The sequence below is a fragment of the Apostichopus japonicus genome, chromosome 21 (genome assembly GCF_037975245.1).
Source record: "Apostichopus japonicus isolate 1M-3 chromosome 21, ASM3797524v1, whole genome shotgun sequence".
In the NCBI taxonomy this organism is placed as follows: Eukaryota; Metazoa; Echinodermata; class Holothuroidea; order Aspidochirotida; family Stichopodidae; genus Apostichopus; species Apostichopus japonicus.
The window spans coordinates 11482976-11509761 of record NC_092581.1 but is presented as its reverse complement, the minus strand read 5'-3'; the positions used below and the strand labels follow the sequence as shown (position 1 = coordinate 11509761).

At 38.2% G+C, this 26786-nt stretch overlaps 1 protein-coding gene across 3 annotated transcripts; it reads left to right on the top strand.

Annotated features, from left to right (window-relative positions):
* The first annotated feature begins 578 nt into the window (after window positions 1–578).
* LOC139962860 (organic cation transporter protein-like) lies at window positions 579–25738 on the top strand. Of its 3 annotated transcripts, none has more exons than XM_071963244.1 (11): window positions 579–851; window positions 12153–12610; window positions 13238–13341; window positions 14767–14921; window positions 18861–19029; window positions 19559–19694; window positions 20608–20702; window positions 20956–21164; window positions 21747–21855; window positions 22330–22551; window positions 23736–25738. In XM_071963244.1, exons 2-11 carry the CDS (start codon window positions 12188–12190, stop codon window positions 23779–23781), a joined length of 1668 nt encoding a protein of 555 aa, XP_071819345.1. In that variant the 5' UTR covers window positions 579–851; window positions 12153–12187; the 3' UTR covers window positions 23782–25738. The 3 variants fall into 3 exon arrangements, with proteins under 3 accessions (XP_071819345.1, XP_071819344.1, XP_071819346.1); XM_071963243.1 differs by having other exon boundaries at window positions 580–847; window positions 23736–25736; XM_071963245.1 differs by lacking the exon at window positions 579–851 and adding an exon at window positions 4142–4197.
* The last annotated feature ends 1048 nt before the right edge of the window (window positions 25739–26786 follow it).

Genomic DNA, 26786 nt, shown 5'->3' with positions numbered 1-26786 from the left:
ATATAAGATAAATATAGATGTTATCAAAAACAGTAAACAGTAAATATTGAGTACTGAAATAATATATTTGAGATGGAAGTAGAGGAACCAGAAATAAGTGGATACTTTTCTGGTCTGGTCCCTTTGTAACATAGATAGTACAATGTAAAGCACCCACCCAACCCCACCCCATCCCACCCCACAATCCCTCCCCCAAGATAACCATGAAAATATATATCTTATGAAAGAAAAAAAGAAATATAAGAAATAAATTATTCCAGTTACTGTGCTAAATTATCAGCTTCAATCATACCAAAAGTCAGTGCCAAACAATGTGTGTAGTGTAAACTGCATCAGTATTCCGCGATGATGGTACAGCCAAATTTGATGTAAATTTCCCCATCAGCGTCTTCAGATATTTAGAGGGGGCATGTTGTTAAGATATTCCCCAAGCCAGATCATATAAGTAAGAATTGCAGAAATGTAGTATATGCCAATGGGCATACGAATTACTAGTTGAAAGTGACGATTGCACAACAATGATAGTACCTGCCATGCTACTGATTTCTTTCGCCTACACAGCTAAACCATCAACGAGAAATAGGACAGACTTTTAATCATTTGATTGTAGACGGCATCGGAAATGAGGGTAGAATAACCATATTCATTCATTATAGCTGATTTTGTGTATAGATAGTCATGCTAAAATAATTGTCCATGATTAAAAATCTATACCTACCAGCTTCCATCTACCTCTTGATATGTATTAGCGTACTTAATAGAAAGCGTACATCAGAGGGGATTCTGTTATCACTTGAATTGAATACTATAGACGGTGGTTTCGATATAAGCGCTCGCCGACATCTTTGTAAGTATGTATGCTCATACTAAAATATTCACTGAAAATATCGTATAAACCGTTATGATTTGCTTTAATGCAGTCTATTTTTTTATTTAACCATAATTTTGTTCACGAATTCAATTTTATCGGATATTTCAACTCATATCTTATATTCAAAGTCATCTTTGTATACTTGAAGGGGAAAAAACTTATTTGGTGGCATATTTGGACTGTTAGAAATTTCTATGCTTTTCATTTCGACACCAATTGCCCAAAATGAAGAGTATATCAGATTTCTTTCAATCCATGTGTTATATATACTTGGTCATTCTAGCTGATGCTATTATAGCTGCAATCGCCGCATTAAAGCGAACCTGTACACGTTAATTTGAAACTGTTAATTATCATGTTTGATGTGTGTCACTAATTGCAATGGTTGACTATAGAACACGCTCATTGTGAGCTCTGTTCGGATTAGAGATATAACACCCAAGATCAGCTTTGAATTTCTTGCAAAGATTTAGTGCTAAACGGAAAACATGGATAAGTGTTGAACAAATATAATATCTTGATTCATACAAGCCGTTAATTTGTGCAAGGGTTTGATAAAAAAAACCTGCTAAACTGCAGTAAAAAACGCTTGAAAAAAAAAAACAACACAGTGTGTATACCAATATTAATGTGCCACTTATGAGTTGAACGAGCGGAACAAGATTTAACACTACACCAAATTGCCCCGGTTCTAGCCCCAACACCCCCCCCCCCCGCCACCCTCGTCTATTTAATGTGCCCAAATTTCACACACACAGACACGTACGAGCCGCGCATCCGAATTAAAATGTAAATGCAACGCATGTGTTTGTTGAACCTGTCGGTTGTCTAACGGTCAGTGGAGGATCCAAAACTCGACCTCTGACCCAAGAATTACAAGATGTACATTCCGGCCCTGTATATGAGAACAGTGTCTGCCCCCCTACTTTACACTCTAAAAAGCAAAAGAGTGAAAAATTTCACTCTTTACCGAGAGTGAATTTTTTCACTCCATAAGAGCGGCAATTCACTCTATTGGTGCTCCGTCCCTCCAGTTACTTCTCTGTTCACTATTTGATGCGGAGTTAATAATAAGTGTGTGTTGAAATATGAATAGCCAATTACATTGACGAATGCTCCCGCTTTTTTTAATTTATAAGTTGACAGCTGCAAGGGTTCACGTTCACGAACACATGCAATTTGCCTACATAGTAAAGTATAACGTTTGCAATATCACAATAACAGTTCAATTGAAACCAAGGACGGAGCGAATTTCTGAAGGAATTGAAGATGTCTGTTCAAAACTGAGAGTCATGGTTTTGGAGAAAACATTGTTATTTGAAGGTAAGTCAATCTATCTTTAATAAGTCGAATTATCACAGGTGATATACTGGCAGTATTAATATGTACTAGTACTAGGATTAGTTGTAGTACTAGGCAAGAGTATGCTAATAACTATATACTTGCAGGCTTCTGGCTAGGCCTAACGCCACACAAACAAAGTAACAGGTGGCCTTGTGACTTTAACGAGTAACAAAGTTTAATCTTATTGAACATTTGGCATAGGCTGTCAAAGTAATAAAATAACTCATTTTACTACTAGTAGTAGACCTATAACTTAAGCCTTAATTGCTTAATCGTAGTACTATACCAGTAACAATATTAATCAGGCCAAATTAAAATACTTTGAATATGGAATGTACTTTAAGTTCAGAACTTCGTTCCTTTAAATTACATAAAAACTGAATTGTGTTTCAAAATGAGCAATCAATCAACAACCATTTTATTTACTTTCCACCTGTTTTTACTTGCGTTGGTTTGGCCTTTTCAACCTATACTATAGTATAACTCTGAAAAGTGCAAGGTTTCGATGGGGTTCGGGACATACGCCCCACTTACGGAAAACCTTCGTACATATAGCACGTGAAAAGATCGATCCATTTTTCACACTAAATTCTCGTTGACCATGGTCGTTGAAGGAAAAATTCCTAGCCTAGACTTACTCAAGTTGACTGCTAAAGTTGTTGAATGAGATTCCGTAACGTCTCGATTTGCAGCTCAAAAAAGTACGGTGGGTTAATAAGGAAAAGGGAAAGAAAAAAGTGTCCCCATATCTCAAAATGTTGACTTTTTATATCAAACAAAAGTTTGACATTTTATCTTAAAAAAAATTGACTTTTTATCTCATGAAATTTTGACTCTTTATCTAATTTTGTTTTCTTTCCTATATCCCTATTAAGCCACCGTAAAGAGGTGATCGTATAGCTGATAATAGAATGAGAGGCACCATTGACAGTTTTCTTGTAATTTCATTTCATGATATCCCAACAAAATTCAAATAATGTCTCAGGCTGCATAGTGTATACTATTTAGAACAGGGTTGTCCAACCTTTTGCAGAGGAGGGCCACATGGAATGATTATGATGAAGGAGGGGGCCGCATGAACCCTACGCTCGATTTTTCGATTTTTTGCCCGAAGCCCAAGGCAACAAAATGTGAGCACTGCGCGCGGAGCGCACTGGGTTATTTTCCTTCCTGATAAAACAGATGAATAAAGTCCAGCCGCCCCCACGCCCTCCGCTGAGGGTGTCACACAAACTGACCTGTATGCAGTTTTTTGGACCCAGAAGGTTCGAATGATTGATTATATAGCTTCAAATTGTTATCAATAAATCTGCTCACTAAAATTTCGCACCGTAGAGCATCTCTGGCGGGTCGGACGCAACCCTGCGGCGGGCCGGACTGTGGCCCGCGGGCCGTTGGTTGGACAACCCTGATTTAGAATCTTGTCTCTGTTTATCGAACTTATACTTGGGTTCCTTCTAGTGGAGCTTTGCTGAACATGTTGTCACTTACCATCATTTTCTCGCAAGCTGTTACAATGATTCTACCAGCAAGTGTTGAGCAGCTGCTGTATAGTATAAAGAACTTAACAAAGTCACTTTATGATGGTTTTATACTTCTAGTGACTCTATATATAACACCATATATAACCAAAATTTAAGCTCTTGTGCTCGATAGCAAATGCAGCTGAATCTGTTTGCCACAGCTCAACATCTGTTCGGGATTATTTTATAAGAATGATGGCAGGCGTGGCAACCGTTCATCACATTCCAATGGCTTATATCACACTTTTCTTAATTATTTAAAACTGTTTTTGTAATAATTTGAAATAAAAACAAATTCCTATTTTTACTTTCAGGTTGGTAATCGATGTTGATCAGTGGTGCAGAGAAAAGCTTGAGAAGTACAACCAGCCTTTCTTGTGAAGTCTTGGGCCAGCCAGCAGCAGGCCAATTCAATATTTTATTATTTGTGATTACACCAATATACCTGTTGGTGAATTGGTGAATCTTTAATAGTTGATTTTTGACAGGCTTTTCAAGTTTCATTATATCTTGAATCAAGGGCGGCGGAAGCACTTTCAATCTGGGGGGGCACCAACGTCGAAGGGCACTATGCAGAAATTCGATTGGACTGATGCAACCTGATATTTAGTACCCTTTATAACTCTTATTGTATTATCTTATTTGCGTATACACATCACTCCATCAACGCCCCCCCCCCCCCCTCAAGGAAACAATGCATACTAGCACTGCAGTATCTAATGTGCAAATTGGGAAAGAAGGAAAAAGACCAAATGAGGTGAAATCATTATAAAGTCCAAGTCCCTGCACACGCGATCGATACATGCATGAAAGCAAATGAAATATGTGAAAATACTGAAAGAAAAGTAATTTTCTATGTGTTTTTCAATGGTTAAAGTGATATTATTATGATCATTATTATTGTAACGACTTTGCCAATAATTATAACCAATTTAGAAGGGTTATAACACGGCAAATGATTGTATGTTATAGGCATGCGATGTAATAACCGGTGCATGCCTATATGATATGCACATTAACGTGTTGAACGCGCGCGAAGCGCGCGAAAAATTTTGGTAATATTTTTCGGGCAAGTCGTTACAGCCCCCCAAATCAAATTGGGCTCCTACGCCTGTGGTAGTAAACATTTAAAACTTCCCGAAATATTTCATTCGACGTGGGTTTCGCTTTGTAAACTCTTTTTTATTTAGAAATTTTTATGTAGAAAAAGGGCACATTTTTAATCTGAGGAAAAGTGGGGGGGCACGTGCCCCCTGTGCCCCCCCGGTTCCGCCGCCCTTGTCTTGAATCTGCACTTTGCTCTACCTTTATCTACTTTTTGTTACTTTTTTGAAGGTCTCATTTTATAAGGTGATGAGTCAAGATAAGTTACACCCACAAGTAAGGTGATTTAATGAAGCAATCAATAATATGCCTAATTGAGAGCATGTTCCAGCTATACGAGCATACATCATAACAACTAACAGATTACAGCATTCCTTAAATTAACTATATGCACATGCTTTCAAGTGACTCATTCTTATCCCACTGCAATTAATTCCAACCTTTTGAACCTTCCTCTTATCCTTCTACGTTGTCCTTAAAAATCCTATTTTAATCCTACTTTCTTGACCACCATCCAAATAAGTATTAATAAAGTATAATAATAAAAAGTGAAAATACACAATGTCAAACGATGTTGTCAACATTGTTGTGTGTCGGTTAAAACTGCTAATGAAAGCCTGCAGAAGTCTCACAATTGTCTTACTTATCCTGTTTGTTTGTAAATGTTATCGTACTTATAGTTAGCTCATGATCCACTTGAGAAAACCTTTATCCAGAATAGCTTAGGACTGTAAGGCTTCCATTACACTTTAATATTTAGTTTATGCTTTGACTGAAACTATTGTTTGATTTGTACATCACGGAAGGTAAGGAGGCATGAAGACCGGTGCGTGATGTTTTATGCTAAATTTGATAACATTTTTGTATGGTTGATGAATATGCATGGTTATTACTTTTCTACCATGTTAAAATGTCCGTTAGTTAAGCAGATATTTTCTAACTTTTTAATTTAAGATATATTTTTATATATTTTTTATCGGTTTACTATTACTAGTCTATGCCATTCACCACTGTTTGTATTGTCCTGTTTGTTGTTCTGTACTTGGCAATACGTAGTCCATCCATGGCTATTAATACTTTCCTGAAGCTTCTGTTTAAGTTCCTTACTCAAATACAAACAACACAAATTTGAGAACAATTTGTTATGTTCTTTTTTTCTGCATTTCTCTAAAATGCCCTGCAAATCTCGCGGTAGTTTATTTCTGTTACATTTAGATCATATGTTGTATATTTTATGTTCATTTGGATGTGTGAATGAGAAAGTTACCCTCACAAATGAAAAACCCATAATCCTGTCCGGTGTAAAGTGCAAGAGTTCTTCATTGCTATGCCTTGATTTGTAATACCACCGACTTTAACTTGCTCAGCAAAGATTAGACTAAAAACTGCTGATTTCCTTTCACCAATAATAACACACAATAATAACATCACTCCTTTGGAGTGACTGTTCACTCTCAACCTTAGTGAATTTCACTCTTTACAGGAGTGAAATAATTCACTCTTTACAGGAGTGAAATTGTTTCACTCTTTTAGAAGAGTGAAACTCACTCTTTGAAGAGTGCATGTTCCCTCAATAGACACTCTTTGAAAGACTGAAAATTCACTCAATTAGAGTGAATTTTCACTCTTTTGTTTTTTAGAGTGTAATTCCTCTTGTCATTCCTTGAAATACTCTGGTGATTAAAGTTCTCCTTTTACTTTGCTGTAGTTTACTACTTTCAAGTTTGTTATCAAGTCATAAACTGAATAACCCAAGTTATATACGGGACGTTGTTTCTTTTGTGACAGCCTTTAGCAACCATCCGTATTGTGTTTTGCATTCATTATTTAACCCGGAGAAGGTAATACCTAAAACTGATCGTAAATGTTTTTTTTTATTTTTTTATTTACTAATATATGTTTTTTTTTTCTTTGCTCTCAGTTGGTCTAGTTGAGTAATATTTACTTTCAGCTCTATTTTTCATCAAATAACAATTTGTGCTTTTTATCTTATGCTCAATTATGATGGTAGATCTATTATACCATGGTATCCTACCATCATATCTGCTAATTTGCAATGATAATAGACTATTTGTAAAATACACAATGATCATTATATATATATATATATCTATATATATATATATATATCTATATATATATATATATCTATATCTATATATATATATATATATATATATATATATATATATATATATATATATATATATATATATATATTAGCTAGAGATATAACATAGGATAATATGGATTTGATAAGAGAACAGGAAATATGTCATATCTACTTTAAAATAGATGTGTTACATTCCCATATTAGTTAAAATTTACACAAGTTGGTAAAATAAACACCGGGCACGCATTCAATGATGAAATGAATTAATTTTGACGTTGTAGCCTGTTTATTCATTATAGCTGTTAATGTTCATCACGTGAAAAAAAACACTTGACCATAATGGTAAATGTATATAGCAAACTATAAAGTTATGACTTTTAAGTAAATAATATATCTGGATATTATACCTACAGTATAGTATAGCCAACAACACATTGTACGCTGGAATTGAGAAGTTCGGCACTGCACTATAAATTAATTATATTAAAAAAAGATCAACATTGAATGAGCAATTGGTTAATTGCGAATATATAGTTTGGCAAATTAGAATAATATACGAGAGAGTGATTGATATAAAGTCTCGATTTGCAATCGTTAACAACTGACGTTAGATTTTTCAAACTTAGTTAGGCCTATACTTCATGAAACGAGAACACTCACGTGAATCACATGATTGTAAATTGTAAAAAAAATTGTTCAGTAATGCAAAATGACAATACATATTTTCAAAGAAAACTGATATCAGGTTGCTTTTTATTATCATGCAGTAACGGTCAGGGGCGGCGATATGTTTCAAATTTTTTTGGGGGGGGGGGGACATTTGCTTGGATGCAGGCGAATTACTATCAAAGCGGAGGGCCACCATTGGTTGGCGCGCAGCGTACAAGAAAATTTCTGGTTTTGATAGCCCCCCAGATCACTGAAAATGGCACTTCTCGGGCTTGAAAATGACCAACCAGATGTACACTTTTGCCTGAGAACCAAGTTTTTCCTAATAGTTTTTTTTTCATTCATAGCCTTTTTTCAAGATTGTCACCAGTCACACATCATGTTTGACCTCATTGCATCTCCTGTGGAACATTGCTTTTGTAGGTAATTCTACGTAACGCCCCACAATACCCGTCAGCCCATTATTTGTTCAGAATTTGAATAATAAATTCACTTCAAAACATACCTTTAATGTTGCACAAAATTTCATCTATGGACAACCAATATAGAAAAAAAACCTCAACCCCTAACAGACCGGTCAAATTGCACGAGTAGAGGGAAGTATGATGAAGAATGTTGGTCAAGGAATTTTCGAAAATTCAGACACAGTTAAATTATTGGTGTAAAAATATTAAAACCTCTTATAACGGCTACTATAAAACTTCGATATCATAAAAAATACCCAAAAAATATGCTCGAGGGGGGCGGGCGGTCTCCACCCTTCGCCCCCCCCCCCCATGGCTACGCACCTGCGGTTAGAAATCTTGTAGGAAACAGGCCAAATGGAAACCCAGTGAACCCATATCGATGTGGATCATATATGTGATTGTACGTACTTACACTCATACACAAGATGCAAACCAAATTTCATTACGGATGCGGTCCGTCTAGCTATTCATTTCGAAAAAAAAGTAAAAACTACTTTCGGTCATATATAGTAACAAATTGTGACACGGTTAGACAGGCGCCTTGCGAGGAATTTGCCAAGGGAGGGGCAAAGCTTGTACTCAGACTTTCTAAGCGTAGCGCCACCATAAGTTGGCGCGAAGCGCAAAAGAAAATTTTGGCCGAAAATGCCTCCCAGATCGCTGGAAATGGCACTTCCCAGGCCTTGTAAGTTGCATCTAAGCATTTTCTATATTGAAATTACTAGCGATATCATAAAAAAATACAAAACATATGCTTAAAAAAAACTATGCCACCAAATATTGGGGCGGGGGGGATATTAGGTACTATATCCCCCACCTAAAATATTGGGGGGACATGTCCCCCCCCCGTCCCCCCCATGATCGCCGCCCATGGTAACGGTTACGTTCATACAAAAAGTATTCTGAATAGTTTTGTAGAGATATTGCGATACCGTCAAATATATATGGTACGACCAAACGCAATATCGAGGTACATTGCTTTTTGCAGCTGTTGCTATATGCGATAATCTGTATTGATGTATCGTAAATCCCTGACCCCCCTCCTCCCCTTCCCCACAAAAGATATCGCAATGTTCGACAAAGCAAGCCATGCCTATTTTCAACTCAGCAATAACCAGTCACAATAAGCGGTCCACGTTGGACTTACAAATGTCAATGTATTTTACCCCATTTTCTTTTTTCTGATGATCCATTTTCTAACCAAATTGTATGAAATGTATAAGAAACGACACTGCAATGATAAAAAAAACCTGTCATAACCAGCATAGAGACGAAGTTTTCGTTATAGATATACTTCCATTTTTGTGTGTGTGTGTATAAAGCCAACTTAAGTTACCCCTACCAAATAATGGTCTAACCTACAAAGCTTCAGGCACGTAGGCTATTGTACATGGTGTTAACAATTATGTATCAAACACAACATATTTTAATATTTAATGACCATGTTAACTACATAATATTACCAACATTTGCTTATTCAATATTACCAAATACAATTTTAATATTCCCTTTGATAATATTATTCTAACTGTTGAATGTTTTTTTCTTATATTGTCAAACAGTGCAGACCCTACGACTTCGCGAGTTCCTGCTTGCGGGAAGATCACATATACATACATACATACATACATACTTTATTAAATAGTAATTAATGACTTTGTGATCCGCGGTCCCCGTCATAAAAATAAGGGTACCGCCATATTTTTCCATTTCGGGAAACCAAACATCCCACACATAAATATTGGTCGTAATTTGTATTGTTATGTAAGTGATGAGATCAGTGAATTCACATCGCTGTAACTTCTTATCTTAAAAAAGAACAGCGATATATGCGTAATGTTATATAAGCGGCATTGAATACAAACATAGATATATACTGGTCGTAATATAAACATGGTTAAGCTGACGCTGTATATACGATATATAATATGTGTGTATTGCTATATTATGAGTGCTCGTTGCGATATGGCCGAGTGTAAGATACGGTTACTGTATTGATTGACTGCATTTATGACATGGAATGCCGGCATGTTGATACAGTCGAGATATATATGGGAACCAAAAACAAAATCAATCGAATACATCATAAAATGGAGCATAATTAAGCAATTCCGGCCAATGTATCCTCTGCATGACTGACCACATAGCTATACTTAACTTCAGACATTCCAATTTGCTAAACAAACGTTCCAAACTCATATCAACATGCCGGCATTCCAAACATCACATTAACATCACATAAAGATACACACACACATACACAACGAGCATGTACTACATGTAACAAATACTAATACATGACGATCGCCCTAGCGCCGCACTCCGAAGTTATTAACCAATACAATAACTATTGGCATAAATAAATATATACATATATATATATATACATATATATATATATATATATTGGCATTAATAAATATATATGTATGTATATATTTATATATATATATATATATATATATATATATATATATATATTGGCATTAATAAATATATATGTATGTATATATTTATATATATATATATATATATATATATATATATATCCATGTCGGATTATTATAATATGTATTGTGTATTTATTATTTATGTAAATCAGAAGCGGAAGAAATCTCAATGTGGCTGTGTCGATTCCCTCATTGTAGACAATAATTCCTGTGCTCTTGTCGGTTTTTTTTTTATTATCTATTTTTGTTTGTATTGTAACGCTACCTCGTCCGTGGTGTGAGATCAGGTCTCGACTGGAGTCTGGGATCACTGGAACGGAGTTCTGTTCTGAAATAAATACTCAGGCACACAAGGTCGTAGGTATAAACAATCTATTTACAACACGACTTGCTTTCAGTTTCATGCTACGGGCATTAAATGAACATCTGAATACATTTATTAAGTATATATATGAAGGAACATCAATGCAACACAATGTAGGACCCTAATGACAACTAGTCAGGTGTAGAGTCCCAGTATATGACCTGCGGAATATTCCTAATTCCGCCAGAAACCAGTATAATAGTATATTCCGAAAAATAGGCGGAACGAGCCTCCTTTCCGTTGTTCGGCGGAATCCACTCAATTCCGCGGGTAGGCGGAATACCCTCTGTTCCGCTGTTAGGCGGAATACCGTCAATTCCGCGGGTAGGCGGAATACCCTCTGTTCCGCTGTTAGGCGGAATACCCTCTGTTCCGCTGTTAGGCGGAATACCCTCTGTTCCGCTGTAAGGCGGAATACCATCAATTCCGCGGGTAGGCGGAATAGCCCTGTGTTCCGCTGTTAGGCGAATTACCGACAATTCCGCGGGTATGGGGTGGAAAGATGGTCCCTACATCTAGAATATAACAGCAGCTAAAATATGTGGTTCCGTAAAAATGAAAGAGGCCCTCCCGTTAGGTCCAGAATACCAGCAGAAATATGTAAATGTAATTTCCCCCTTGATACGGAATAATTTAACCCCCAGCCAGACAGATGTCGAGTTACACTCTGCCTGATTAATGTCACCGTTAATTTAGGTGTTCAACGTCTGGTCTCTATACGACCGATTTATATATATATATATGTAGGTTGATTACTGGTACTTACTCTAGGCCCTGTTAGATTCACGGCAAAACTTCTACGGCGACGGTGCACAACGACTCCAGAATATAAAGTTATTAGGGCTAACTAACAGTTGGTTTACCCAAATCAAACACAGAGAAATTGACTGACTATACAAACGACAAAAGTTCAATCACAACTTAACGATTCTAATTCTAATCTATATATATAACGACCACTTTGATAAAGATCCTTTCTCTTCGGCTGCAAAAACAGATCTGTCTTAACCCTGCGTATCAGTGCAGGCTGGCCGTAACTTTCACACAGCACGTGTCAGGAAGTTACTGAACAAAGTTAAACAATAGTAGCGGAAGCTCAACTTCCGGCCCACGAGGCCTTCATGTGCACTCATCGCCATGACGCTTAACAGCCGTAATCTACGGTAGCTTATTAAGCACTACAATATAATTATGATTAAACAAAAATGTCACCTATTTTTGTAACAGTATCTATTCTGCTTATTTAGGTAAATCCTTCCATTAAGTAGGAACGCAAAAGAAAATGGTCAACTTCGACGACATTCTCAAGCACAACGTGAAATTTGGAAGTTTCCAGATTCGAACGTATGCTATCATCTTCATATCACCTCTGCTAGTTGGTTGCACCACTTTCCTGCAAGTTTTCATCGCAGGTGTCGGCGACCATTGGTGTCAAATACCCCAATGGGATCAGAGAGACTGTGACCGACTGGTCGGATTCAAGAATGAAACATGCGAGGACATCCTTAAATCACTCTCAACGCCTAGTCTTCCCTTGGACGACGACAGAGACCCACAGTGCTTGACGTACAACTTCACCGGGATCGACTTGGAGCAAGCCTACAGCGATCGCAATAATGGTCTCCTTTCTTCTTATGACGTAACTGAGTGTAATGAGGGTATGGTATTTGACCGAAGTGTATATCGAAGCACGATGACCGAAGATGTGAGTTTAGAATATATTTTGTTTTCAATAAAGGGGAAGACATAAGCAACAAAGATTAGTGTACTGGTTACTCTTGAAGGATGAGTTTGATATGTCAACTAATTTTGACGACATGGTGGGTCGACGGGTGAGCTATGGTACGCCGTTTGTCGTGATCCGGTAACCACAACTAGTGCACACATACGTCCATAGATCAGTGGCGTGATTTTATTTCGAAGGTGGGTTCGGGGGGGGGGGGGGTTGTTGTGGGAAAATACAGAATGATTAATGAATTGGGCTGAACTTTTGTGGAAGTGACAGAGGCGAATGAAGATTTTATAAAGAAGGGGGAGGGCGGAACTATTTCACACGACTGACGATCGAAGGTGGGGGTGAGGTATATATAGATGTATTAATCAAAGATAATGCATGTTGTAGCATTAGTTCAGCTTAATAAATGTGAGATCATGAGACTTCTCTTTTCGGCAAAGCAAAATGACGTCACCGTTCCTGAACTGTGTGGGTGTGTGCGTGTGTGTGTGCGTGTATGTGGGTGGGTGGGTGGGTACAGGGTAGTTTACAGCTGCACCTAGACTAAACAGACGATATTTATGCTTGAGTTCTTTCTTCTATTATCTTTACATCTAGTGGGAACTCGTTTGTGAACAGTCTCTCGTTCCTAATCTCTTGCAATCTCTATACATGGCTGGTTTCTTGTTGGGATGTCTACTATTTGGTTGGTTGGCTGACAAGTACGTTATATTTGCAACATTTTCATGTTGAACAGGACTAATTATTTAAAAAGCAGGGCTGTAGCCTGCGGGAAGGGAGGGGGAGCGGGGGCAGAAGGCTGCTGACCGCCCTCCTGAGATTTCCTCTTCCTGAACGCAAGTAGGACTACGATAACACTGTGAACAGTTAATTTAGCGAATGTTTCATATCATTTTTTCTAATTTCATTAGTCAGTAGTGTGCAACCTCAAGATTCTAGGCACGAATTGCAGGAATGGCGTTCAATAAGAACACAGGGTTTATTTTAACCGCGCATCACGTATATGCACGATCGCGTATGCGATAACCGTGCGTTTGTTTTGGTTTTCACGAGTTTTGTTAGAATAACAGTAAACGTAGAGAGCTCTTAAGATTTAACCTGTGTGAACAGTGTATCAGTCTAAAGCGAAACTACGGTTCATAATTTTATTTATTACGTCTATGTGTTTTATGTAGGCCTATCGGTTTCTTTGTTAGCCCCTTTATCAGTCACCCAATGTTTTAACTAAAACTATTTACGCACTGTGAATATACGGGCCTTTTCGTCCTAGGGGCGGTGGCCCCCAGTCCCGAAAACGGCCCACCCACTAGTGACTTAGCTCATTTGGCCCCCAGTAGGTCCCTTATTAGCATGTAAAATCAATAATGACAACAGAACCATTCAAGCATTCTTGATAGTACCAGTGAGTTGTTAGGGTGTTACTGATACAACAATGAATTAATCAAATAAATGAGGCATACAACGAATAAGAATACACACATAAAATGAACCTAATAGGTAACAAGTTAACACATATCACATACAATGAGGCAAGCAACGAATCATGAATCATGATACACACATGGAGTGAACTTAATGGGTAACAAGTAAACACATATCACATACAATGATGAAAGCAACGAATCAAAATACACACATAAAGTGAACTTAATAGGTAACAAGTTAACACATACCACATACAACGGAGGAAAGCAACGAATCAGAATACATAAGTCAAGTGAAATAGGTAACAAATAAACGTATACACAGCATAAAACAGGTAAGAATATTATAAAGCACACACCATAAAACGAGACATGTGACAATCATATGACAAAGATTACAAATTGCAATGTACATATAAAATGAGAAAGGTAGACAAGTAAGAGTCATCGCATCACATGACACATCACATGACACACATCACAATTCAGAAAACACCGCAAACAAATGAGACTAGTGAACATGACTGTTTTTATGAAAACAATACATACCAAAATGTACAGAATGCAAACAAGGAATTGCGCAGAAAGTATGAATGATGATACCTCTATCAAATGCAGTTATTTAATAACTGACTATATAGTTCAAATGTTTCCCAATGATGTTTTCTGTGTTTTCTCGGTGATTTGGTGTCCTTTCCCAAGGATTGGCAGGCTAAAAACATTCGCCATTTGCAACTTAGTCGCCGGTTTGTGTGGAGTTTCGTGTGCCTTGGCACCTGGCGTAATATTCTACGGGATATTCAGGTTTATAACGGCCTCAACGACATACGGCTCTGCCTTGGTTGCCTTTATTCTCGGTAAGTAACGTCAAGGTTAAAGTTTTCAGTGTGAATCAAAAGTTTTACACCCTTCCCCCCCCCCCCCCAAAAAAAAAAAAAAAAAATCAAATGAAGAAAGACATATGTGGAGTCCTTACAGTGTGCTCTTGAAAATCTGATTTACCAGTATCACAGTGATCAGCCGGCAATCTAAGTTTACAATACCTCGGGATAGCAGTAAGGATCCCGTTATAACAGTTAATGGGTATAGGCGATATATAAAGTGTTTCAACTTAAAAGAGTCATTTAGGAAAAGTGGCATGTTTTTACTGTCTAAAATAAATTTTTACATAAAGAACATTTTACCATAGAGCCAATGTTTATAACATACAATTCCGTTATTCACTTCTATATAAGAACTATTCCAAATAATCTCGTGTCGGAAACCCGAGTTGGACTCCTTAAGAGCGCAGTGTGACCAAACCTCATACTTGATCCTTAATAAAGCTATGTTGTTGGTGTTTATGTCTTTACTATTAAAACTACACGGAAACGCAACGATTTGCCATACTTCGTAAGATGAAAGTAATAAAAAAAGGAGATTCTAAGAAACATCACTGTCTTCGAGATACATCCTTACTCAATAACACTAATAGGTATTGAAGGCTCGCCTCAACCGTGTGCCTCCCTCCGAAAAAAAGTTAACTTTCCGTTGCTTGCAAGTGAATTTTTTTCCTTGTCGCTACAAAATGCAGACATTAATGAAACGTGATACCTTGTTATCTTTATCTAGACCTGAGATGTCCATCGCCAGGGGCGTAGCGAGCGGGGGGGTGTGGGGGGTGTCACACCCCCCCAATAATTTGGTCGCTGTCGGCAAATTTTGGGTCTGTCGGCAAAAGGAGAAAAGGTGAAGAGAGCGGAAGGGGAAGAAAGAAGGAAAGCTGAATAGAAAAAGGAGAACGGGAGCTTCTTCCGTGCCAAATTTGACTTAAAATATGCACCAGATTGCACCTAAGGACGTTCAAACTAATTTTTCCAAAGGGGAGGGGTAGACCCCCTACCCTTAGACCCCTCCCCCATTTCAGTCACCACTTCCAGATCCGTCGGCAAATCAAATTTGACTTAAAATATGCACCAGATTGCATCTAAGGACGTTTCAAAACTAAAAATTTTCCAAAGGGGAGGGGGACACCCCCTCCCCTTAGACCCCTCCCTCATTTCAGTCACCACTTCCAGATCCGTCGGCAAATCAAATTTGACTGAAAATATACACCAGATTGCATCTAAGGACGTTTCAAAACTAAAAATTAGACCCCTCCCCCATTTCAGTCACCACTTCCAGATCCGTCGGCAAATCAAATTTGACTTAAAATATACACCAGATTGCATCTAAGGACGTTTCAAAACTAAAAATTTTCCAAAGGGGAGGGGGACACCCCCTCCCCTTAGACCCCTCCCCCATTTCAGTCACCACTTCCAGATCCGTCGGCAAATCAAATTTGACTTAAAATATACACCAGATTGCATCTAAGGACGTTTCAAAACTAAAAATTTTCCAAAGGGGAGGGGGACACCCCCTCCCCTTAGACCCCTCCCCCATTTCAGTCACCACTTCCAGATCCGTCGGCAAATCAAATTTGACTTAAAATATGCACCAGATTGCATCTAAGGACGTTTCAAACTAAAAAATTGCCAAAGGGGAGGGGGATACCCCCTCCCCTTAGACCCCTCTCCCATTTCAGTCACCACTTCCAGATCCGCCTTCCGTGCCAAATTTGACTTAAAATATGCACCAGATTGCATCTAAGGACGTTTCAAACTAAAAAATTGCCAAAGGGGAGGGGGACACCCCCTCCCCTTAGACCCCTCCCCCATTTCAGTCACCACTTCCAGATCCGTCGGCAAATCAAATTCTCCACACCCCCCCAACAAAAGCCCCTTCGCTACGCCCCTGTCCATCGCTGCCATGTACACTGTGTTGTGGGTATTGTAGCTGCATGTATTGACTGTACAATGTGCACTAGTGTATAAGTATCGACGGTAGCAAGCTGTGTGAGTGTGTTTTCTTGGATCGATGATGGTGTCTAACACTTCTGTTACACCTCATTCGAAACTAGGTCAGATTACCGGCATTAGACGTTTCTTTGTGCGCGAGTCTTCAATGCCTTTAAAGCCCGGGTCACATCTGCGCGATTCAACACGCGATTCAACTCGCAATACAATTGAAAGTTGAATCGCGTAGTTAGACACGGGTATCAACTTGTTGCACAATAAAAGTTGCTCCGTCGATTTGGGTTGATTTGCAATAGAGCAATGTCCTAATCAGCGCAACTTCTCAGAAGCAACTTTCTGATTCGCGCGATTTAGTTGCGAGTTGAATCGCGTGTTGAATCGCGCAGATGTGACCCAGGCTTAAGACTTCCGACTAACATAACACAAATGTGTGGCATTTAAACCCCCTTCAGAGATAGGAGAGATTATATTGGTGCGTTTCACTTTGTCAGGCTTTGTCGTTTGCAGGGCCAAATAGAGTTATTAATTACCGTTTCAAGTGGTTTCAATAATACTGTGGAGGATCAAGCAGTGTCTGGATACAGGAAAAATAACTGGGAAATAGCACACGATTTAACGATAGTTATATTTTCTCCTAATTGGCGTACGGTCCGCGATGGATCCACATAATAAGAATACTATATAAGCGCGACAACTTAGGTATATGATTTTAGCGAAATAAGCAGTCCCTACAAGTATCAAAAGTAATTCCTACAGCAGTAACGGGACCAATAGTCCAAGTAAATTTGAAATTGCTGAGATAGGCAGGCTTCTTCCATGTTGCTGGATCGATTGAGAAATGTTAAATCCAGTTGTTGGAATTTGTTGGGGTTACACATATCCTCAGTTCGTAGTGTATACCTTATAGCACATGCTTCCGATTATAGCATGATCCAGGTTTTACTTTGGTACAAAACTTTAAAATTTACAGCAGTTACTTGTAATCTCTGTGTGAATCGGCTGAGTCAAATTGAAAATATACGATAAACGAAGAGTCGTAACATTCACCGAAAAGGGAGATGAAATGTAAGGAAGAAAAACATTACAAAAAAAAAAGAAGCCTAACAGTGGATTCAGTTAAGCTCCGAAAAATAATGATCTCATGCACTGGACCAACTCCCTGAATGTGCAGTCACCACCCTGGGACAAAGAAAGACCCAAACACATCAGCAATTTATAGTGGGCTAAAGGAAAACACTCCACTAGTCAGCGGAGTGAGTGTGTGAAAAACACTAACAAAAATTAAGTTTTGGGATCTCTAGTTTAATATAAAGTGAATAAACTGTAAGTACTTGCAATTTTGTAATCCACACAAAACAACAAGAACAATCCACTAGTCGTCCAAAAATAGCTTTCTTCTTCTCCGTAAGATCAATTCTCGTCAAATCATCGACGATAAAAAAAACGGTTGATTTTCTAGAGCCGTTCGTCTGGCTTCATGATCGCATTTTTTGTCCTTGTACGACAGACACCGTACTTTAACTGTGAAGGGATTTATCTTCGGCACTTCTGCCGGCTCTATAGCAATGCTCAATCCCTATGTTGGAAGTCCCGGGATCAAAGAAAATACCTGTGTCTTCACTCAGGAATTCCAACTATCCTGAAGTTATTACGTCATGGCATTCTTTCTTGCTTGTGCACGTCACCAGCAGTGGATTCTAACCTCTGTCCCACAGCAGTAATTTCCGAGAAAGATCTTCGTATTCCCTCTCCTTGACCGCCATCTTGGATTCTAAAGTGTCAATGCGTTTTGACTGAAATTTGTAACGTTAAGTGTAGCAGGTTAATGAACGAAAAATACGCACTTTACACTTCTTCGGTCATATTAAGTCGTCCACATGAGACCCTTTTCTGATAGGTTCATATAATATTTGTATTACCATTAATTGGTCAAATATACTCTTTCATATTTACTCATTTTAGCGACAGAAATTGCAACCCCGGAGATGCGGGTATTTGCTGGAGTGGCAATCTGGTATTACTACTCTGCAGCATACTTTGTGTTATCAGCTGCAGCCAAATTGATACCAAACTGGAGATTACTTCTGGCGTTGGTTTCAGTCCCTTATCTCCCTCTGTTTTTCTGCGTTATGTAAGTTTCAACATTAGTAACAAAGTGTTAATCTACCGTGGATCGGTTTTTGACTGCCTTTCAACAATACAAACGTTATTCAGAGTCGTTATAGTGTTTCGGGTCCTAAACATAGAACCGTTGCTGTCTTTAAAAAAAAATGTTTCTACAGGGACACCTAGTGCTATACTGAGTTCATACATCTTTTGTGCCCAATGTACATCGTTCTTACACAGTCAGGTTTAAAAAATGACAAGAGAACTAATATTAAGAAGGATCGGCACCTATACGACTCATAAGTCAGCATGTGGTAGACCTTCAACTTATCCGGTCCTAGCCAAACTATTTGGTGGATGCATTCTTACCCATTGTTGCTTCTACTGACGTTTTTCAGAATGCATCATATAACCAACAACAGTGGGCATCGTGCCAAAGTTTTGACGTCTAGGATTCTATGTAGTCAAGCCCAAATTAATCATTTTTGTAATTAAGAGAGGATGAATGGGTATATATCAGATGATATTTCCTTTTAATTTAAACTCTTCGGCAGGTTTTTGACGGAATCCCCACGATGGCTGCTGACAAAGAACAAAATTGAAGAAACGAAAAAGGCGATCCAAAAGATGGCCAATGTCAACGGCAATGACCTATCGGAGGATGTCATCTCCAAACTGATAGAGGAAAATGTACTACAGATTATCATTGTGAATCAAATTGATAGCTAACGATGAAAATATAACAATAACAGCATTTCTTCAAAAATTTAAAATGGATGTCGCACAAATGTCTAATTTGCTTTCAACTTGAGAAGTTGCTCAGTCACATGCGACAAATGCTAAGGATATATACTAGTCGATCGAAAACCTGAATCAGCCGAAAATTTGGCGCAATTTCACACAAAAAGAATTACTGACCAACTTCAGTTAAATTAGACACAATGCCAAACTCATCATTATCATGTATGTTAGAATTGTTTGGGATGGCAACTTCTCATGATCTCTGACTTCACAGTAGGTAAAAATCTACCAGGCCAAGAATTAAGTCTACTGATAAATTCACGAAACTGATGAACGGTAGAAATACAAAACCGGCACAAAAATGTGATACTTTTCAATTTAGTTAGATTAGTCATTAACTCAAAAGTAAGTATCAACGTTTGTTATTAAGATTTTTTTTACTTTTTTGCATGATTCATGTTTCAATTAAAAAGTTCTTAATTTTCACATATCAATTAAAACAAAAGAGATGTCCAAGTAGACATTCACGATTAGCTAAATGTAATATGAAAACTTCCTTTGAGTACTTTCCATCGGCGTATATATAAATCTGGACCGACCACGTAAATCAGGTGACGCACAAAAAAACAAAAACAAAAAACGTAACAACCATGGATGGTCTGTGAAGTGCTACTTTTTAGCAATCAACTATTAAAATACTCCTTGAATGTGTACACTTAGCGTGTAGCAATACTTCCAGATTGTATATATTTCGATGGTTGGTTCGGCAAGAGGAGTCTCACACGCATGAAAGACTACTTATACTTGCTTATGGTGATCCATTGTGGTCCATTCTACAAATATTTCCATTCTTTTTTACCAGGACGTGACAGAGTCAGGGACACCACAGGGCACCTTTGTTGATATTATTCGTAATCCTGTTCTATTCCTGTACTTCATCAATCTAGCTTACAACTGGTATGTTTACCACAGCCTTTCAAATATAACAACTATTGTTCTACATTTGTTCATCATATTTTATATGGCAATTGATCCCTCTTCACACAACCGTATCTGATTGTGTAAGTGACTTTGGTTGAGAGGTGGATTGGATCGTTGGGTTTTCGTGCCCGTGTCCTATCTTGCATGCCTATCTTAATAAAGGGTGTCGTCTTTATTGTGTAACGCTACACTATGCCATGTTATCTGGTAAGAAATTGTTCTTTCTCAGGTTTGTACAGAGCTTTCTGTACTTTGGCCTCTCATTGGGCACCTCCTCACTAGGGATGAACGTTTACATTGCCTTCTGCATATCAGGGGCAGTAGAGATACCAGCGTACACCATCAGCATCTTTTCTATGAAATTGTTTGGCAGGAGAGCCTCTACTGGATTCCTTATGATCCTGGCTGGTATATCGTGTTTTGCGACCATATTTGCTCGTAAGTTGTATTTCCGATGAAAATAATTGCAATATAATATAATCATTAAGAGAGCATTGTTATTCTGATTTCATACTGATCAAATATTTAAAAAATATGCAAGACTTAGAAGATCATGTATTCTCAGTATTATATATCATAAATGAAACTTAAAAGTTCAAAGAATGGAGGCCAGGTGACATCATTGCTCTTGAGCCCGACATTAGCTGGCCACTTGGTCTGCGCGCAACCAGGTTGTCTTACTAAAGGCATCCCTGGTGCAACTCTCAACTGTTTTGAAGGGACTGTCTCATGATTTTAGTAAGGTCAAACATTGTGAGAGGTGGTCACAAAGTAATGTAAATCATAGCTGAGCAACGGTTCCAAGATATTAACAAGTTGATTCCCTTCCTTGCTGGGCATGACGTTCATAAAAATGTCTGAGTAAACTGACCAAATATGAAAGTTCGTTAATAGAGATTTTCATATGATGAGACCATGAGCACAACTGTATAGGTGATAAATAATTTTATTTTTTTAACACTTCTTGGAATCAAGTTAAATAAAATAACTATTTACACATTAACACTATTTTTTTTACAGCATTAGGGCCTATCCGTGTAGCCGTCGCAATGGTTGGAAAGTTTGCTATCACAGCTTCTTTTTCTAACATCTACATTCACACCGCCGAAATATTCCCAACCCCGTTAAGGTAGGATCCTCTTTTGATATGATCACTATAACTATTACGATTTTTTTCTCTCAAGTTTTGAGTTTCATATTATTTTTAAGTGTCTCGAAATGTTTTAAAAGGGCTTGGTTTGTTTTATACTGTAATGCAGCACTTTGTGTTGGAAGTTCAGACGTTTCGTTTTACGGATGCTCTTAAAATTGTTAAGGCATTGGAACTCCTCACCCTCACAGACCCTGCCGAGGCGTGATTCAAGATGGCCAATTACTGCTTAGTTGGTGTTGGAGCTGGTAGAAAATTGATTGAGAACGCCTGGTATAAATAATCACCAATCGATAATGATACAAACAAATTAGAGGGTCAGACGTCTCAACCACTTTTGACTAACTAATTGTTTCTTCAAAAAGATAAAGTTGAATATAAATGATCTTCAATGCAAAATTGAAAAAAATATCAATTTCTCAGTATGTGTTATATTCTTTTGATTCCGATCAGGGCCTTGTGTGTTGGCTCCTGCTCTGTTGCTGCTCGAATAGGTGGTTTGGTTGCTCCCATGATCCTGGTTCTTCGGGAATTATGGGAACCACTTCCTCTCCTTCTTTTTGCATCTTCATCTATCCTTGCTGGACTGCTGGTATTCTTCCTACCAGAGACCAAAGGAAAGCCAATGCCAGCCACCATACAAGATTCGGTAAACCTCGGGAAAGTTGGAAGATGGTGAGTGAAAACTTGATCTCAGCTGATCAACAGTTAAGGTCACAGGATGTACGAAAGTCTGACGTTATGCACTTTTGATGACGTATATCTTTCCTTTGATCGCAACTGTCTTTTTCAATTCATTTTGGTTGGGATGAAGTGTCCATAAACCAACGTTAAACAAACACAACTGGACTGGAATTTTAAATTGGACAGATTTAGGTGATTAGGGTAGGGGTCAAAGATCAATTTAGGTCAAAGGTCAAATTGGCCTAAATTTTGCGAAAAAAAGTGTGTCGCAACTCATCCTACACCGTAAGTCCAATCAAGTTCAAACTTGGTGGACAGGTGCCTGACCATGTAAAGTTGTGCCTGTGTGATTGATGTCGTCATTGGTCTACCGTCAAGGGTCAAAGGTCGAAAAACGTAAACATTGTTTTTTTTTATCCAACAATCATTCCCGTCATGAAGGAGATGAGATCTGCAACTCCATGGATTGCCCTCCTATATTAGTTTAGTAACGAAATGTACCAGTTATTCAATTTAGCATACAGACATTTCGAGTAGAAGATTATTGCATGATTTCACACGGCATGGATACTGCATATGACACTTTACACGTTAGTTGACGCACCCCTGCTTAGCTAATGGAAAGAATAACCGATATTTTGCATGTTACTTAGTCTCAATACAAATAATAACTCTCAATAACAAATAAAATGAAATTGAATAAACCCATTATCAGAGTTGAAACGAGACGTCATCTCTGGTAACACGTTTGCGAAGGTTATGGGTAAGGTTAGGTTAGGGGTAATGTGGCTTCCGACTGGCGCCCTTAGCCAAGACATTGCTAAGGGATCGCCATCATTTAAGGGCTGAAAAGCTCAGTTGGTAGAGCACTGAGCTTGTAATCCAAAGATCACTGGCCCGAATCCCGTAGTTCTAGCCATACATTTATGTGCTTATGTGCATTTAATGTGGAGTAAATATGTAAAGAATACAGGGAATATATGGTTGTTCAAAATGGGTAGAGGGCGACGAGACGTGAAGTTACCTGGAAGACAGGAAGTAACTAACAAAATTTTACAAGATAACGGAATGCGTGTGTAACATTGAAAAAATAACACCATGAACTTTAAAACACAGTTTTTTTTACAGATAATTAATTTTCCCTCTTCTTCCTTTTCTGTTTTTCCCTGTTTCAGTGATCCGAACGCTGACGATGAGCTAGAGAAAGATGTGGTCGTTTAACTCAGTTCACTAGTTGCTTTCTTCTAACTTGTTCGCATGTCAATAAACTGTAAGAGGTGGGCTCTTCACATGTACAATGGAGTAATTTGTGGTTACTGTAAATATGGTGATGACCGTAGACTATACGGTTTCACTGTTACTTTGTGTCAGAGATGTAACGAGTCGCTACGTATTATGGTCGAGTAGAGTCCTTGCAAGAGGTTTTCCTGACTCGAGTCACTGTGTTATCTCCATCGGGAAAACTTTCGAGTCACTTCTCTATTGAAAGTATAAGTGACTCGAGTCATTACTCGTTACGTCACTGCTTGATATATATTTATTCAATTGCATGATTATGCTAATTCAATCACACAGCCTATATCAACACGTCACTTTTATTGTCTTGACTGAAAGCAAATCTCACTACATATATACCGTTGGAATATACATCGTGGTAAGTCGTGTAAGTTTCTTGTCAAAAGGAATAAAACCTATATTCGTAGCCAAAGATGATCATTTACAGGTTAGAACAGAAGCTCTATATCAGGGGTCCCCTTACTGGGGTGCATGAACCCTCAGGGGTGCGTGAGTCCATCTCATGGTGTTCGTGAGACGTTTCTGAAAGTCAAAACTATCGACAAACTCTTTTCGCGTTCCATACGCATATGTTGCCATAGTAGTACCGTACCATGCATGTGATACTTGATCTTTTACGAAGCACTGTTATGCGTATTATAGTGTAATACTGACTCAGATCGTGTCTCGAAAAGTTGGGGGTTCGTGGACAACTCTGACATCCACAAGGGGTTCGTGGGGGAATAAAGTTAAGGAAACCCTGCTCTATATAATAGTAAACATCATAACATACAAATTAACGTTCTGTGTGCAGCTACTAAAATCAATTATGTAGAATAAATAGTTGAAAACGTTCTTGAAACTGTACTTATCTTTAAAGGGAGAGTCGAAAGTCGCGGGAAGATACTAATTTTAAGTCACTGTCATCTTTGGCAAATCAACCCTTTCTTTTACGAAACCAAGCCAATGTGCACGTTTTTGGTATCCAGCACGAAGCGCCATAAACCTTTTGACATTAATCGGATCAAAAACAGCTTGCAAACAAGCGGATGTGCTCATATGAAACGCTACAGGGTGGCATTCCTTTTAAAGTTTTGCCTCCAAAACCCCTCTTTTTTGTTTTTAATCAAACAAGTTTGTAAATATCCACGTCTTTTTTTTTGCAGCCCACCTGAATCGCCATGCATATATAGTATTTTGATCAAAACAGCCTTAAGACATGAAGATGTGTCTATGTGTAGTGTCACAGAGTGTTATTCCGTCTTAGTTTTGATCAAATGTGAGAGGGAAGTAACATATAAACTTACCTTACTACTTATTTTATGTCATAAACGTAATGTATTTCGTTCTTCTTTCTCTCTTCATCACAATAGCTACGCCATGCACTTCTGTGGGCAATATTGGCGCCCAATCTGGGTCATTGTGTTACAATATCATACATCGAAACCATTATACAGGCCAGACTGATCAGAAATGTCAAGGTATATAGTAACCCACCATCTCCGATCAACGATTAGTACGACTCGGTCGAAATATTCTTTTGAAATTGGAATAAAGTATTTATGTCATGACTGGTTTATCATATAAACTGCCTTGATTAAAGAAGAATGGAAGAGCGAATCGGAAATCTTATGGAAGTGACAGGTTTAGGCGCGATTTACCGTATTCGAATCATACGCGGAAACGATTCAACAGTTTATCTCATTTTGTTTTTAGGGGGAGATTTCCATCAACCGATCGATGATCGCAAAGAGAAATATGAATAAGCATAACCTACGTTGCCAAAGCGCACCCCCCCCACCCCCCCCCCCAATGCACTCAACGGGGATTTATCCTATATAATGTATACACAAAACAAGCCGTGAAGTGTGTGTCTACCAATTTTTGTATTTTTTTTCTCTGAGGCAAATAAAGGAAACCAAAAAGAACGCCAACAGATCCACCAAATGTGATGATTTTCTGTAAAATATATCCATAATTGTGAACACTATGTGGATATTGTTATGTTACGTGTGATTGATTGGATGTTCTGCTGCTGTAAAAGCAGAGATGGGGTTCGTGAAAGTATCAGCTTAAAAAAATCGAAAGCTTCATAACATCTTCGCATTATAATTATAGTATATTTGCGCGCACACACAGCAACTGCTCACCAAATATAACCTTGGACTAGATTATTACGTACTGATACGTCACATCTGTTTTGTGTTATTGCATTCATGCCACTGCATGACAATATGCTAGAAAATCCATCTTCAAACTTAACAAGTATTTGACTGCTATCACTGTGACATTTCTATAGCTGAAACATGTTACTGGTCAGTTGTTAACACTCGTCAACGTTTTCTGAGGGCAATCACTTTGATTGGTTAGATAACTAAAGAAGAAATACTAAACTTATCAAATGACCGTGTCATTGCCAGATCAAGAGATTCAACGCAAAATAACGGACTCCACTCCCTCCCTCTACCCTTCCCCACCCCACAGTCATAACAAAATCGTTAGTTTAGATTGAGCTGAAGGAGTCCGTGATTTGGTAAGACATGTTTGATTTGTTTTTCGTTTGATTTCTGATATTAACGATCAGAGTCTGACTTCAACTTTTTATCTCTTGCAACGATCCCTTTATATATATATAGGTAGCACCGTATAACTTATTTGTTAGAGTTTTCACCTGGTTTACATCCATTTCCTGATCTATGATGCTAACTCTCTCTTTGAAAGTGTGGGAAAAGAGATGGCGTCATTTAATTAACTTTCTTTACGCTTTATGAAATACTGTGATTGCTTTTACAAGCTTCCATAGACAGACTTTTAGGAGAGAGCGAGCCACGTGTTAAGTGGACGGTGGCAGCACACATGCCGTTCGCAAATAGTGTTTCGACCCTATATGGCCATAGGCAATGATTCACGCACGCCACCTAGAACGCTTCTGGTGGACCTTTGACCGACCC